The sequence below is a fragment of the Anas acuta genome, chromosome 10 (assembly GCF_963932015.1).
Source record: "Anas acuta chromosome 10, bAnaAcu1.1, whole genome shotgun sequence".
Classification (NCBI taxonomy): Eukaryota; Metazoa; Chordata; class Aves; order Anseriformes; family Anatidae; genus Anas; species Anas acuta.
The window spans coordinates 5,274,521-5,286,695 of NC_088988.1; the positions used below are offsets into that span (position 1 = coordinate 5,274,521).

Consider the following 12,175-nt stretch of genomic DNA (forward strand, 5'->3'; position numbering starts at 1 on the left):
TCTGCAGATGTGAGTGCACAATGGTATTCCCCAGTGACATGAAGACGACCATCTTCTGTTTCATTCTCAATGGCTTTATAAAAACACGCAGAATTCTGCTTGCCTGAGGTTTGCCTCCAATAAGCAGCACTCTGGCCCCATCCTCTGGGCACCCTTTCAGAGCTGGAACACATTTTCTGGTTTAGTTTCACCTGAAGGGAAGTGGTAACCGCTCAGTAAGGCTGTTCTGTGATGCAGATGCAGGTGTGAGCTCATGGAGAGACTCACTTCAAAAGCAGGCACCTGATACAAATTAAAATACTGATGTAGACACACCCAAAGCCTTTCCACAATGATTCCAAGATATCTCCTGAATAGTAACGGCTTCTTCAAGGCTCATTGTTATGCAGGTATAGTCAGGATTAGTTTTCCTTTGATCATTAGCTTGCATTTATAAACACTGAATTTCAGCTGCTGCCATCCAGCTCTTCACTGTCAACCTTTCTTTTGACAGTGCTAATAATAATTTATAGATTATCAGCAACAAATGTGGTTACTTTCAATAGCTGAGGAGTCTGTTGTACAGCACAGGTCTTGGTACTGATATTTGGAAACCCTGATATTTGTAACTGCCCTTCACCGCTTCCTCTCCCTGAACCAGGCTGCCCAAGAGACAGCCAACCCTTTGGGACTACAGCTTTGTTTAATTAGCTCCTGGGGGTTCTTGCCAAAAGGGTTTTTAAAAATCCATTTGCAGTGGCCATAGCCATCCCTATCCACTTTTTCTTCGACTCCAAGAGTTCTGTGAGACGTGACCTATGTCTAAAAATTTATGGTAACTCTTCTCCAAACCAAGGTATCCTCGCATGTATCTGCGGATTGTACTTCTTTCTACAGGTGCTGCTAATTGGCATACAATATAGCTGAGAATTGGTGGTCTGTAGTCCCTTGTGCCCCTTCTTAATCCATCAAGTGTTGAGCACCTGTCAGTGGCTACATGTTTATAAGATGGTTTCAAATAAAACCCACAGATCTAAATGAACGCAGTGAAGTGCCTTATGGAAGAGAATATCCTCATTGTCCTTCTTTTGCCCTTCTGAAGGAATGGGCAGGGACTTCTGTGGGTGGCCCTTGAGAAATCTAGCAAAGCCTGAATGGGACAACAGCTGTTTTTTAAAGAAAAGTGTACTTCTGATAGATATTTTCAATACTGGTTTTGTTTTAGTGCTGTGCTGTAATCTACTGATCATGTTGCTACCATTTACAATTCTGCTGGAGTCATCTTTCTTTGGTAAGCCAGAAGAATATTTTTTTTCCTACACAGATCCATCATATCAAATTATTGTGCAAGTTTTTAGAAACATAACAGATTTCCAACAATATTTTACGTTATGACTGATAATGAGACAGTATTCAAATCTACATGTTCTCTATGTAATAGAAGAAAACAGATTGAAGTGTGTTTCCTTTCAGCTCTGCAATATTACCATTCTAAAGTTTTGATAATAAACAAAGTGTGATGCTGTTATTCAACGGGCCAAAAGGACAATTTTCATTTTGTCAAAACCAGAATATTTTCACTTGCATAAACATGAAGTGAGACATCTTCTATATACCCCACTATTGGTTGCCCTACACTGCAAATATTTTATGTTAAATTGCTTGACGTATTCTGTCCTAATCATTTAGGCATCAGGAACAATTAAATAGTTAATAAACATACATATTTTTTGCCAATGTCAAAATGCCAGTGTCACAAAACATGTTGCAGAAAATTTCTGAAAAATATATGGGTAAGGAGGAACAACAAAAAAGGATTGCACTGACAAAAACATACAGAGCCAAGAAACTGTAATACTGCTAAAAGTCAAATGAATGGACAAAGAAATGCTATTTACAGCATAGCTGGCCATCACAATTACTCCATTGACTAAAAAAAAAAAAAAGCCAATTTATTTCAATATTAGATCACATTTAAATTTTGCCATTATTTAAACTAGTCTCTCTCTAAACATTTTAGCTTTCGGAAACAATAACTAAACAATGAGTTTATTGCCAGCTTTTAATTTTGAACCAAAGACCAAAGCCAAAGGAAAACACTCTATTTGTCATTCAGAAAGCATTGCAAACATTTATCTTTAATTGTTTTAATCTTCTGTTAGCTATAAACCCTGAAATTGGTCAATGAAGGGAAGCACGTTTAGTGCCATGGCTTTGCTTGGGGGGAAAGTCTTCGCATGTTTAAGCCTTCGAGGGTGATACAGAGCATATTTTCAGTAGTCTTTCCAAAGGGGAGCATTCTTGTAACATGCATCTTGAGATAAACTACAGTTGATCCAGATAAAGCACTTTGTAACGATCAGGGTTGTAAGAAAATTGCCACATGCATAAGAAATCGATTGGTGTTCGGTATCCCAAAATACACCCAGCAGTTTCCAGTGTAATAAGGAAGTTGGAGTAGTGGTAACAGTGACGTTGTAGGTAAACAAGACAGTCATTATGGGCAGTGTAATGTTCCATATGCAGCTCGATGCTGGAATTTCTTAGTAAGATAATGAATATTGCTGGAGTTATCCAGTTATGCTTCTGAAACTCACTCAGCATCATTTATTTAGAGAAATGCAAGACCCATGCAGAAGGCACCTCAGCTTAACTGTTTTTTGTTGGCACTATACCTCCACTTAATGTATCGTCCAGTTTAGGATTAAAGAACACTGTCTGCACTGCAGATTGCACCTAATTTGGACAGTCCTGTAAACTTCTGTCAGGCAGCAAGATTTCTACCTGCTGTGAACAATGCTGCTCACAGGTTACCTTATTTGGGCTACAGTTGGCTTCAGAAAATTGACTTTGTTAACAATTCAATGACAACGGGTAGGTAAATAGCTGAGTCTTCAAGATACTCGTTAGTAAAGCTTTTCCACTTAGAAACAAAACAACAGAAGACGAATAAAAGAAAGAAAGATGTTAATTACAGATGACCAGGTGCTCAGCTGGTGGGAACAAACCCAGTATTAACAAATCCATTGCCTCCCATTCTACAGCAGGAGTGGATACTTAACTCTGTTCTACCTTCCCCAGATCCCACCTCAGCCACTGCCTTCTGCTTGTAAAATGTCTGGTTTCTTCAACATGGGATTGTTGTCAATAAAGAGGTTGATTTAAATTGGGAAATTATAGTGTTTACTTAAATATACTGTTTTTTTGCAAGTCACCTCTGCTTTAGAAGGTACATGCATGAAACACTTCAACATAGATTTCTGCTTTCCAGTAGGGTTCTGTAAGCAGGATTGTTTTTTTTTTTTCCTAAAAATGTCTCAGTTGAAAGAGATGCAAGATGGAAACAATAGTGCTCAAAAACCTGTATTTGTAAACTTCACTTTGGTAGACCAAAGATTATTTTCTATAGGCTCTACATCTGCAAACCAAACCTAGCATCCAGAAGTTCAGTTCTGTGATTTGCATGTCTCCACACGTCATAACGACTCAGCAGGCCAGACCATGCCATTGCTATCTTCAAGTGTTGACTTTGCTGGTACCTGAGTGCAAGTATAAGTGAGAGATGTTGCAACTCACCTGGAAATAGATTATCTTTCTGGTGGATCACATAAGCTAAAGTAAACGGCGGCTCATTCTTACACAGCTAAGATTTAACTGAAACCTGTCACTGAGGTGGACGAGCCTCCTTCCAATGGGCATTGTAGCATTTCAGTAAGAAGACAGCATTTTTTAAAACATCACTTTCCCAAACAGAGCAACACTTTAATGCAAAAATTGCTCAGTTTAAAGAATGATTTTATTACTGTGATCCAGAAATATATGCATGTGACAGTCCCCTTCAGAGACTGAGCTATAATCTTTAGATCACTTACCTACAGTGGTGTAATATAATCTGACACCATGTTAAAAGAAGACTTCAGATTTCAACATCGTTGTCACTGAATGTCTAATTGTGTTTATTATATATAAAACCCCAAAATATTAAATAAAGAAGAGCATCAAAGTCAGCTTCATGAGCATCTCTATGATACTGATAACTGATTCATATATTCATCAATAAAATAAAATTTTATTGCACTAAGCAGGATGCTCCGTGTTAGGAAAAATAAACTTAGGTACACTGTTCATACTGATTTTTTTTTTTCCTTTCAAGCCATCTTACATATTTTTAATAGCAGAACTTTTGTGAAAGAAGTATTTGTGTTAAGATAATGTGGGAACTAAATTCAAGATGGAGAATACAAAATATTACCTCAAGTCACTGACAACAACTTAAATGTGAATCAACAAATTTGGTATTTAAGAATAAATACATTACCCTTTCTGTTGGTTACCAGAATTGAAAAGGATTTCCTATCAACACATCCAACAATGTATTTAAATCATAAAGCAAAATAGGGCTGTCTTCCTAAAGGCCACTATGAATAAATACCCTTTTGTGAGTCCTTTATTTTTAGTTTGCTATTTCTAAGGAATATGCAGCATAGCTCTTTAATATTTAACAGGTCATCTCTGACAAGAAAGAAGAAAAAAAGAATATTCCATGGCTCTTACCTGCCCACAAAAGCTTGAAGTCATAAGAATATGGAATTCAAGCAATTCAAAACTAGTAATTTATATAGCCTGGAAATTACACTGAAGTACATATACATTTGTTACTGTTAAAGGAAAATAAATATATAGTTACTTAAAAATAAAAACATTGAAACTAATATCAACCTTCTAACATTTAATGGAAGTAACTCTCTTTTGATGTAAGGTGTCTTGGTTCTAATACACAAATCTAGGACTGACTACCAGTAAACAGAACTCCCAATGGGTGTTCTTTAGCTTCTGGAATAAATTGGGAACTGCATTATGGTTCTAAAACAAATTTAATCAGAGGTATTTCAGGTGATCAGAAGTTATTTTTAATTGGAGAAAGGCACCCAGTTAACTAAACACTGAGGTTATTTCATCTGTGGTCTTAATTTGCATTAATATACAGATACCCGGTGAATTCATCTTTAAATTGGAAAGGTTAAAAAGGTTTTTAAAAGAACATAGCAGTAAAAAAAATAATTGATGACCTGACAGGATTAATATGAACATCTATTTCCAAAACTTAAAATTTAAAATTCAAGTTTCTTGAGCATCACCAACATACAAGAAGTTAGCAGAAGTAATACAAAGTGTACTTTTAAAATCTGCTTTATCATGACTCCTAAATCAAGATTGGCTGTAACAAACATAATTGTGCAGCCAGTATTAAAGACTCACAGTTGCAGAGGTATTCATTATTGTTGACTTGTTTGCTGAGGTTCAGTAAGAATCCTTGAAGGACTCAGATATTACTAACAGAGTCAAAAGAGAATCAGAAGTGTAGTACACCTGGGGGGTGTTACCATAAGCCCAACGTCACTGTTATACCAACAGCCCCAATGTATTTCAAGCTGAAGTCCTGAAGTTGTTCAGGGGTCATCCACATAAAATTTTACTTGTGCAGGAGGACAGAAAAGAGTGGTGTATCCAAGCAAGATAGGTGTCAGCTATTTGTGAAGACACAAAGCACTTCATCTCATCTGCGAACTGGTACAGAACATCCCAGTTTTAAGAGGTTCTTTCTAAAGTGTGCCTCTGATGAGGTTGGTTGGTTGGGGACAGGAAGGTGGAGGGAGGCCATACTGAGTCATTTTTAAAATGAAGCCACAATCTGCAAACTTGTGACCTGTTACACATACAAACTCTTCCAGCTTTCTTGACATTTCCTATGCCCTCAGTTATGGAGAACTTCACAGTGGAGATGCGAAATGTAGCTGGGCTGATAACCTAAGACCTGCACATACTTTTTCCCCAACATGTCCGAAATGCAGATGAAGATTTTACACCAGGACCAGCTGAGAAGGTTGTATCTCAGACACCTCAAACAAGAAAGGCATAGCCATGCTCCCACTTACCTGTTCTGGTAGATACAATTCTACCACATGACACAAAGATAAGCAAAAGTAGTTCACTTGAAGCAACAAAGAAAGGAAGTGATTCAGAGCCTTCAGACCACAACACTAACAATTCACATTCATCCATACGAATGCCTGCAGAGTACGGGGCACAAAACTGCCTGCAACCTGGGCTCCGAGCCTGCCCTCTCGCAGAACACCTCCACACCAGGCTACTGCTTGAGCAACACCACCCATATGTCAAGCAGCAGTACTCAACGCACAGCCCACATCCAACTGCCAAATGCCATCACCTTCTAATAAGGCAAAGAATATTTAAAAAAAAAAAAAAAGTAGATTTTTAAAATAATGAGTAGGAGCTAAAACAGTGTGGCTACCATTAACCCAAGAGGTATTATTTTATTTCTTTTCAGAACTAACTAAAACATCTCATGAAAACTGAGGCAAGACCAGGCAGAGATCCTCTACACATCCCAGAAGTTACTGATACAAAATTGTATCACTAAGTTTTTCCGGTCAAAGTTGTTCTTCACAGAACTCCCACTGGCTACACTGGAGCCCCGACTGCAATACAGTTGACATGCAATAGCCTTAAAATTACAAAGTAACATGACAGAGATCGCAAAATGGTGGGGAAAAGGTCAATGGTACTATTCAAATCATCATGTGCTTCTGATCATTTAACACCACTTAGGAGAGCATAAGTGCTTTCCACTTCAAAGGTCTGTGTCCCACTCAGTAAAATAAAGTCCTAATAGAGCAGTGTCATCCCATAACTACGACCTTTGTCAGGGACTCTGAGAGACCACGATGAAGCACAACACATCTACACGAAACCTGCCGGATCCTCCAGTTCTCGCTCTGAGGACCTACACCACATCACCAACCGGACTCAAAGTCCGACCACGTCCGCCGCAGCAGTTGCTGCACACCCAAGCACACGGCGATGCCTGGGCAGTGCTTGAGCACCGGCTGGAAGGTGATCGGCTCCCAGCCCTCGAGCCACGCGCTCTGGACACCCAGGGCACGAGTGGCCGTGTCACCAGCAGTCGTGGAGCCCCGCGGGGTGCTCTAGACCAAGATCTGGTGTGGGACACCCAGTCCTTTCTGCTGTGCTTGGCTGGCAGAGCTCCACACCGCTTCCATTTGCCGGCACTGGGTATTTAACACACCTGGGGTCCGCTCCCTCTCATTTTTTAATCCCTGCTTCCTCCCTTCTTCTCCGGCACGCTCAGGGCGGCCAGACTCGTCCAAGGAGTCCGGGTGCTACAACTGGGTGCCTGAGGCCAAAACCCGGCCGGGGCCGGCTTCCTGCCCCCCTCCTGCCCCCCACCTGGGCTGCGGGGGGCCGGGGGCACCTCACCTCGCCCCCCGGCCGGAGCGGGGCCGCAACCAACTTGGCGGGGCCGGGGCCGCCCCGCAGAGCTCCGCAGAGCCCCGCACGGCCCCGCAGAGCCCCATACAGCCCCACACAGCCCCGTCCAGCCCCGCTCCCCCGGCCGCCGCCCCCCGGGGGCGAGGTGAGGCGACCTGGCGTCGGCTCCTGCACTTTGCACGGCGGGCGCGGAGCCGCCTCCATCCCTGCGCCTCCCGGCAGCGCCAGGGCGCATTTTTTCGCACTAATCTGCACATTCAGCACGTCCAGAGCGCCTGCGACTTTACCTGGACTTTCTCCACTCTCCGGGCTCATCGCACTGCGATCACCTCCCCATCCTACCGCTAACTCTCGCTCTCCTTCACTCCTTCCTCCTTCCCTCTCGCAAGGCCTGCTAAGACCGAGCCCGATGGAAAGTAGAGAGAGAGAAAGAGAAAGAGGCAGAGGGAAGGGAGGGCAGCCGCTCCATCCCTCCCCCCCCCCCCCCGCCACACACGCCAGCCCTTTTCCCCCCACCCCAGCCCTTCCCTCGGCGATTTCCTCCGCTCTTCGGGAACTGAGGGGGCTCCCAAACGCTGCCCTCCGCGGCGCCCCCCCGCCGCCCGCCCGCCCCGCGGCCCCCCGCTACCTCGTAGAGGTCCCCCGAAGCCATGCTGGGGTGCGGGACCGGGCTCCTCCGCGCCGTCTCCCCTTCTCTCCACCTCTCCCGCTCCCCCTTCTCTCTGTTGAGTAAACTGTGTTTTGCAGAATGACAGGCTTCGGGGCTGGCTGTGCGCAGAATCAGAGGCGAGGAGAGGCAGAGAGGCAGGCGGCGGGGCTGGCGTAACCACCACCAGCAGCAGCAGCAGCAGCGGCGGCAGCAGCTCGGGCGCACAGCGCCCAGAGCCGCGTCTCCCCCGCGGCGGGGCCGGCACCCACCTCCTCGCACCCCCCTCCCCGGCCTCGCCCGACTCCCCCCTCACCCGCCCGGGGGGTGGCCCCGGCACGGCTCCCCCGTTACCCCCCGCCAGGGAAAGTCCCGGGGCCGTTCGGAGGGCGGCCTCCTCTTTTGCTTTCCTCCCCCCCCCACCCCTTTCACCCCCCGCCCCTTTTCTCCTTCTTTCCGAGCCGGGAGCGCTTCAAACTCTTTCCGCGGCCAAAATAAATAAATAAATAAATTAATAATAAAAAAAAATAAAAATGGAAGTGTGTGTGTGGGGGGGGGGAACCAGAGGCGGCGCGGCGGGCCGGGCCCACGCCGCCCGCCCAAGGTCACGGCGCGGTGTGCGGGGAGCCTCGGGCGGCCCCGGCCGCCACCTTCCCGCCCCCTCGGCGCCTCATGGCCGCCCCACCCACCCCGCGGCCGTCGGCGAGCAAAATGGAGGTGGTGGGGTCCCTTCCGACGGTCCCCCTCGCCCCCCTGTTGTAGCCCCGGGGAGGATGGCGGGGGTCTGGCCCCTATCTTGCCCCCGCCCTGGAGCAGGCGGTGAGGAGCCTTCTCCCCGCGCCCTTGCAGCCATTTTACAAATTAGCTGGCCCGCTCCAGGAAATGGAAGCCGCCGACCTCCCGCCGCTTGGTCTTCATGCAGGGGCATGCGGTATCCAGCCCTCCAACGCAGCGTGGAGCTGGCGGCCGCCTCCATCTCAGAACCTTCTGGGTTTCTCCTCAGAGGTGTCCTCCTCAAGTGCTGCCACTGTGGGGCTGCCCACGTGGAGACGCCATGGTCTCCTTCTGGCCCAGCACAGTGGCCTCCATGAGGCGCATCTGCGCGAAGGTGCTCCGTGAAGGAAAGGGCTCCGTTCCTCTGGAGGTTTCTCAAGTAGCAAGGCGTTTTCATGCGGTTTCATGGCTGTACGTTGTGAGAGAGATGTTTCACCAGGTAAAGTGTGAGCGTCCTCAATATTAGGTTTCTTGATATGAAGGAGTGACGTTGGGCTTTGCTCTGGTCACCTCTCACGTTTTAGCTTCACGAAGATCCTGCTGTAGTAGTTTTTACTGGCTTATACTCCATGTTTTCACCTTAGTAACTGATGTACAACTAGTAGTCATTGCTCCAGTTTGGGAGTGATGCTGTGCTTGGTTGTGGCTTTTGTTCATCTTCATTTTATTGGCATTTCTCATGTTTTGCATTCAGTCCTTCTTGTAACATTGTATTCCACGTTAATGTGAGACTTGGCAGCGTCCACACTATTATCTGAGTAGCAGATTGGAGTTAGTTATTGAGGATAATTTAGTAAGCTTGAGTATGGTTAATATATGTCGCTGGTATGGAGCACTGAATTATTTGTGAAATTTCATTTATGACCCCCAATTCCAGCAAGTTCCAAGTGGGGTAGAGCCAAAGACTCTTCGAACTGAGAGGATTCTTGAAATATTGATATTGGATATTTTTAACGTTGTCACCCTTTGTCGTGAAAGTAGGAAATAATGGATGCACATATAGGTTTTGATTGACCCAATCTCCTGAATTGTGAATATTACCTCTGGTGATTATGAACTTGCCAGCTAACCAGTTTAGTATTGACTAACAGTTCAATAAAACCTCTCTTATAGTAGTTTGGAGCTTAAAGACATTTATGGTTCATGTGGTCTACGGGATGGTGCAATAACATTGAATTCCTAAGGACAAGCAACTCTGCTTATATAAAATGTACCTGTTGTCTTAACTAAAGTAACTGGAGGATTTTTCTCGGCTTGTCAATTTGCTGGCAATATTTGGATTTTTGAGATTTGATATTGAAGAGTAAAATGTTGAAAGGATTAATAAATACTGTAAACTACTCATGCCTTTAGACATTTTTTAGCAATTAGTGCAGCAAGAAGTTCTTAATTTGTAATAAATGCATTACTTAAAAATCACACCCCATGGTTTCATCTTGAGAAACACGTTGTGTCTTATAGTAAACTGAATTTTATTTTTACATTAGCAAATCACCGCTTCACGGTCCTCATTGAGCAAAATATTCCTTCAGTAAGTAGATGAGTAGACATTTTAATACATTTCTCTTTAGAACCTGTTTTATTACATCTACTGTTTTGCTGCTTTCTTCAGCAGTAAACAAAATGGCAGTCAAGCCCTGTGAGTCATTTTTCAGATATGCTCTTTAATATCCCTTCTTTTAAATTGTTGCCTGTCCTTGTAGTATCAGCTCTCTCCAAAGATGTCGTGAATGAATTAAAGAATGTCCCATCCCAAGCTGTAGAAGAATATACGTCTTCTCTTTCAAGACAGGTCTAATAATCAGACAGTTCTTTCTGGGCTTTGGTGCTATTTTGCTCTCAGACGACTAAAATTAGAACAACGAACCTTGCACCATGTTGGAAGAAATATCTGTGAGCTGGTGGTCTATATTTTTGAGAAGTGTGTTTACATTGCACGGTGTTTAGATTATGTTAACGCTGTCAATAGTGTTGCCGTAAGATTTACAACCCAAACAAATATTAGTTTGGGAGTTTTGAAAAGATGAATGCTTTAGTAAATACTTTGAAGAGGGGAAACATCTTTTTCCTGATTACTCATTCCTTGTTGTAGAGTACACAGTCTCTTGGGATGCAGTGGTGTGTGAGTCAATAGTGAGGAGCAAAAGGAGGGCTTTTGCAATTGTCAAATACGGGAAAAGTTAATTGTGGTTTCAGTGTATTTCCCTGCCGTTTAGCAGAAGATAAGGTTTTAAGTTTTAAAAAATCCAACTGACCTTCATTTGTCCATCAGGTCTCTAATATCTCTGAGTCTTCTGGAAAAAGTAGAAATAATTAAATTTATTACCTATTTTTTGAAAAAAATCTCTGGTGAGAGATTTTCTGGAAGTAAATATTTACCAGTTTTAATTGTCTTTAAACATCAATATCTGTACTATAAAATGAAGTTATAAAAATCTGGATTTTGCAGCACAAATTACGAACTGTAAACTGAACGTTTTTTGCTAAATATGTGATTATTCATTACTCTTATTGTTTTGCCGCCTTCTCTTATTTCCCATCCCAAGAGAGTAATGCAAGCAAGGGAGACATTCCAAGTGCGATACGTCACATTTGAACACTTCTTTTGGTTTGGTTGATGTTCTGGTTTCCACTACTTTAATTACAGGAATTATCTCTCAGATTGAATAAACTTAAAACCTAAACTACTGTATTTCAGAAAGCTAAAATACTGTTATCATAGTTGTGCCATTGATTTGTTATTGATTGTTTAGTCAGTCTGTCCAGTGCCATGCAAATACTACAGATATTGTGCAGTCACTAATACACTTCCCTTAGGAGCGTACAGTCTGATAGTGCATTTTGGCAGCAAGCTCTATGAAAAGTCACTGTAAAGGACTGCATTGTCTTCAAGAGGAAGCCAGATGATGGGAGAGAATAATTTGGAAAAAAAAGGAGTCGAGAGAAATCCTGTATTAGGTGGCAGGGAGGTATTAAAATTAAATGAGAGAAGAGTGAAAACAAGGCATGAGTGAGAGGAGGGAGAGAAGGACAAGGAAACAAAGGTGAATGCAAGGAGAAAGCTGTGTGAAGCCTTGACTGTACAAAAAAAAAAAAAAAAAGGAATATTTTAGTAACAGCAACTGGATGTGAAGCAGGGAGTACAGTAACACAGCCAAACCCAAGAAGGAAGGATGACCAGAACACAAAAAAAGTCAGTCAGGGTGAAAATGAAAGAAAGTTTTAGTGAATTCATGAAGGAAGAGCTGGCAGGAAATGGTGAGTATCTACAGCAGGAAGAGGAGAGTCAGTTATGACGCCACTGTTCTGCCTGGGTGATAGGCAACATGATGGATTTCCTAGGGTTTGGTGCTTTGATGCTGTGTGGTTCTTGGGGCTGAAAGAGCTAGAATATCCCAGGGAAGCTGTCAGGAAAATTATCAAAGATAAGTCATGTAAGGAGTTGCCAATTAAGACGAGGAGGTC

At 43.5% G+C, this 12,175-nt stretch overlaps 1 protein-coding gene across 1 annotated transcript in view; it reads right to left on the minus strand.

The window, feature by feature from the left end:
• CDYL2 (chromodomain Y like 2) overlaps nucleotides 1–8,093 on the minus strand; it is a 58,457-nt gene extending 50,364 nt beyond the window's left edge. The window contains exon 1 of the mRNA XM_068693225.1: nucleotides 7,919–8,093. Coding sequence (XP_068549326.1) covers nucleotides 7,919–7,942 — 24 coding nt within the window. The 5' untranslated portion in view covers nucleotides 7,943–8,093. The remainder of the gene's footprint in view (nucleotides 1–7,918) is intronic.
• Between the last annotated feature and the right edge of the window lie 4,082 nt (nucleotides 8,094–12,175).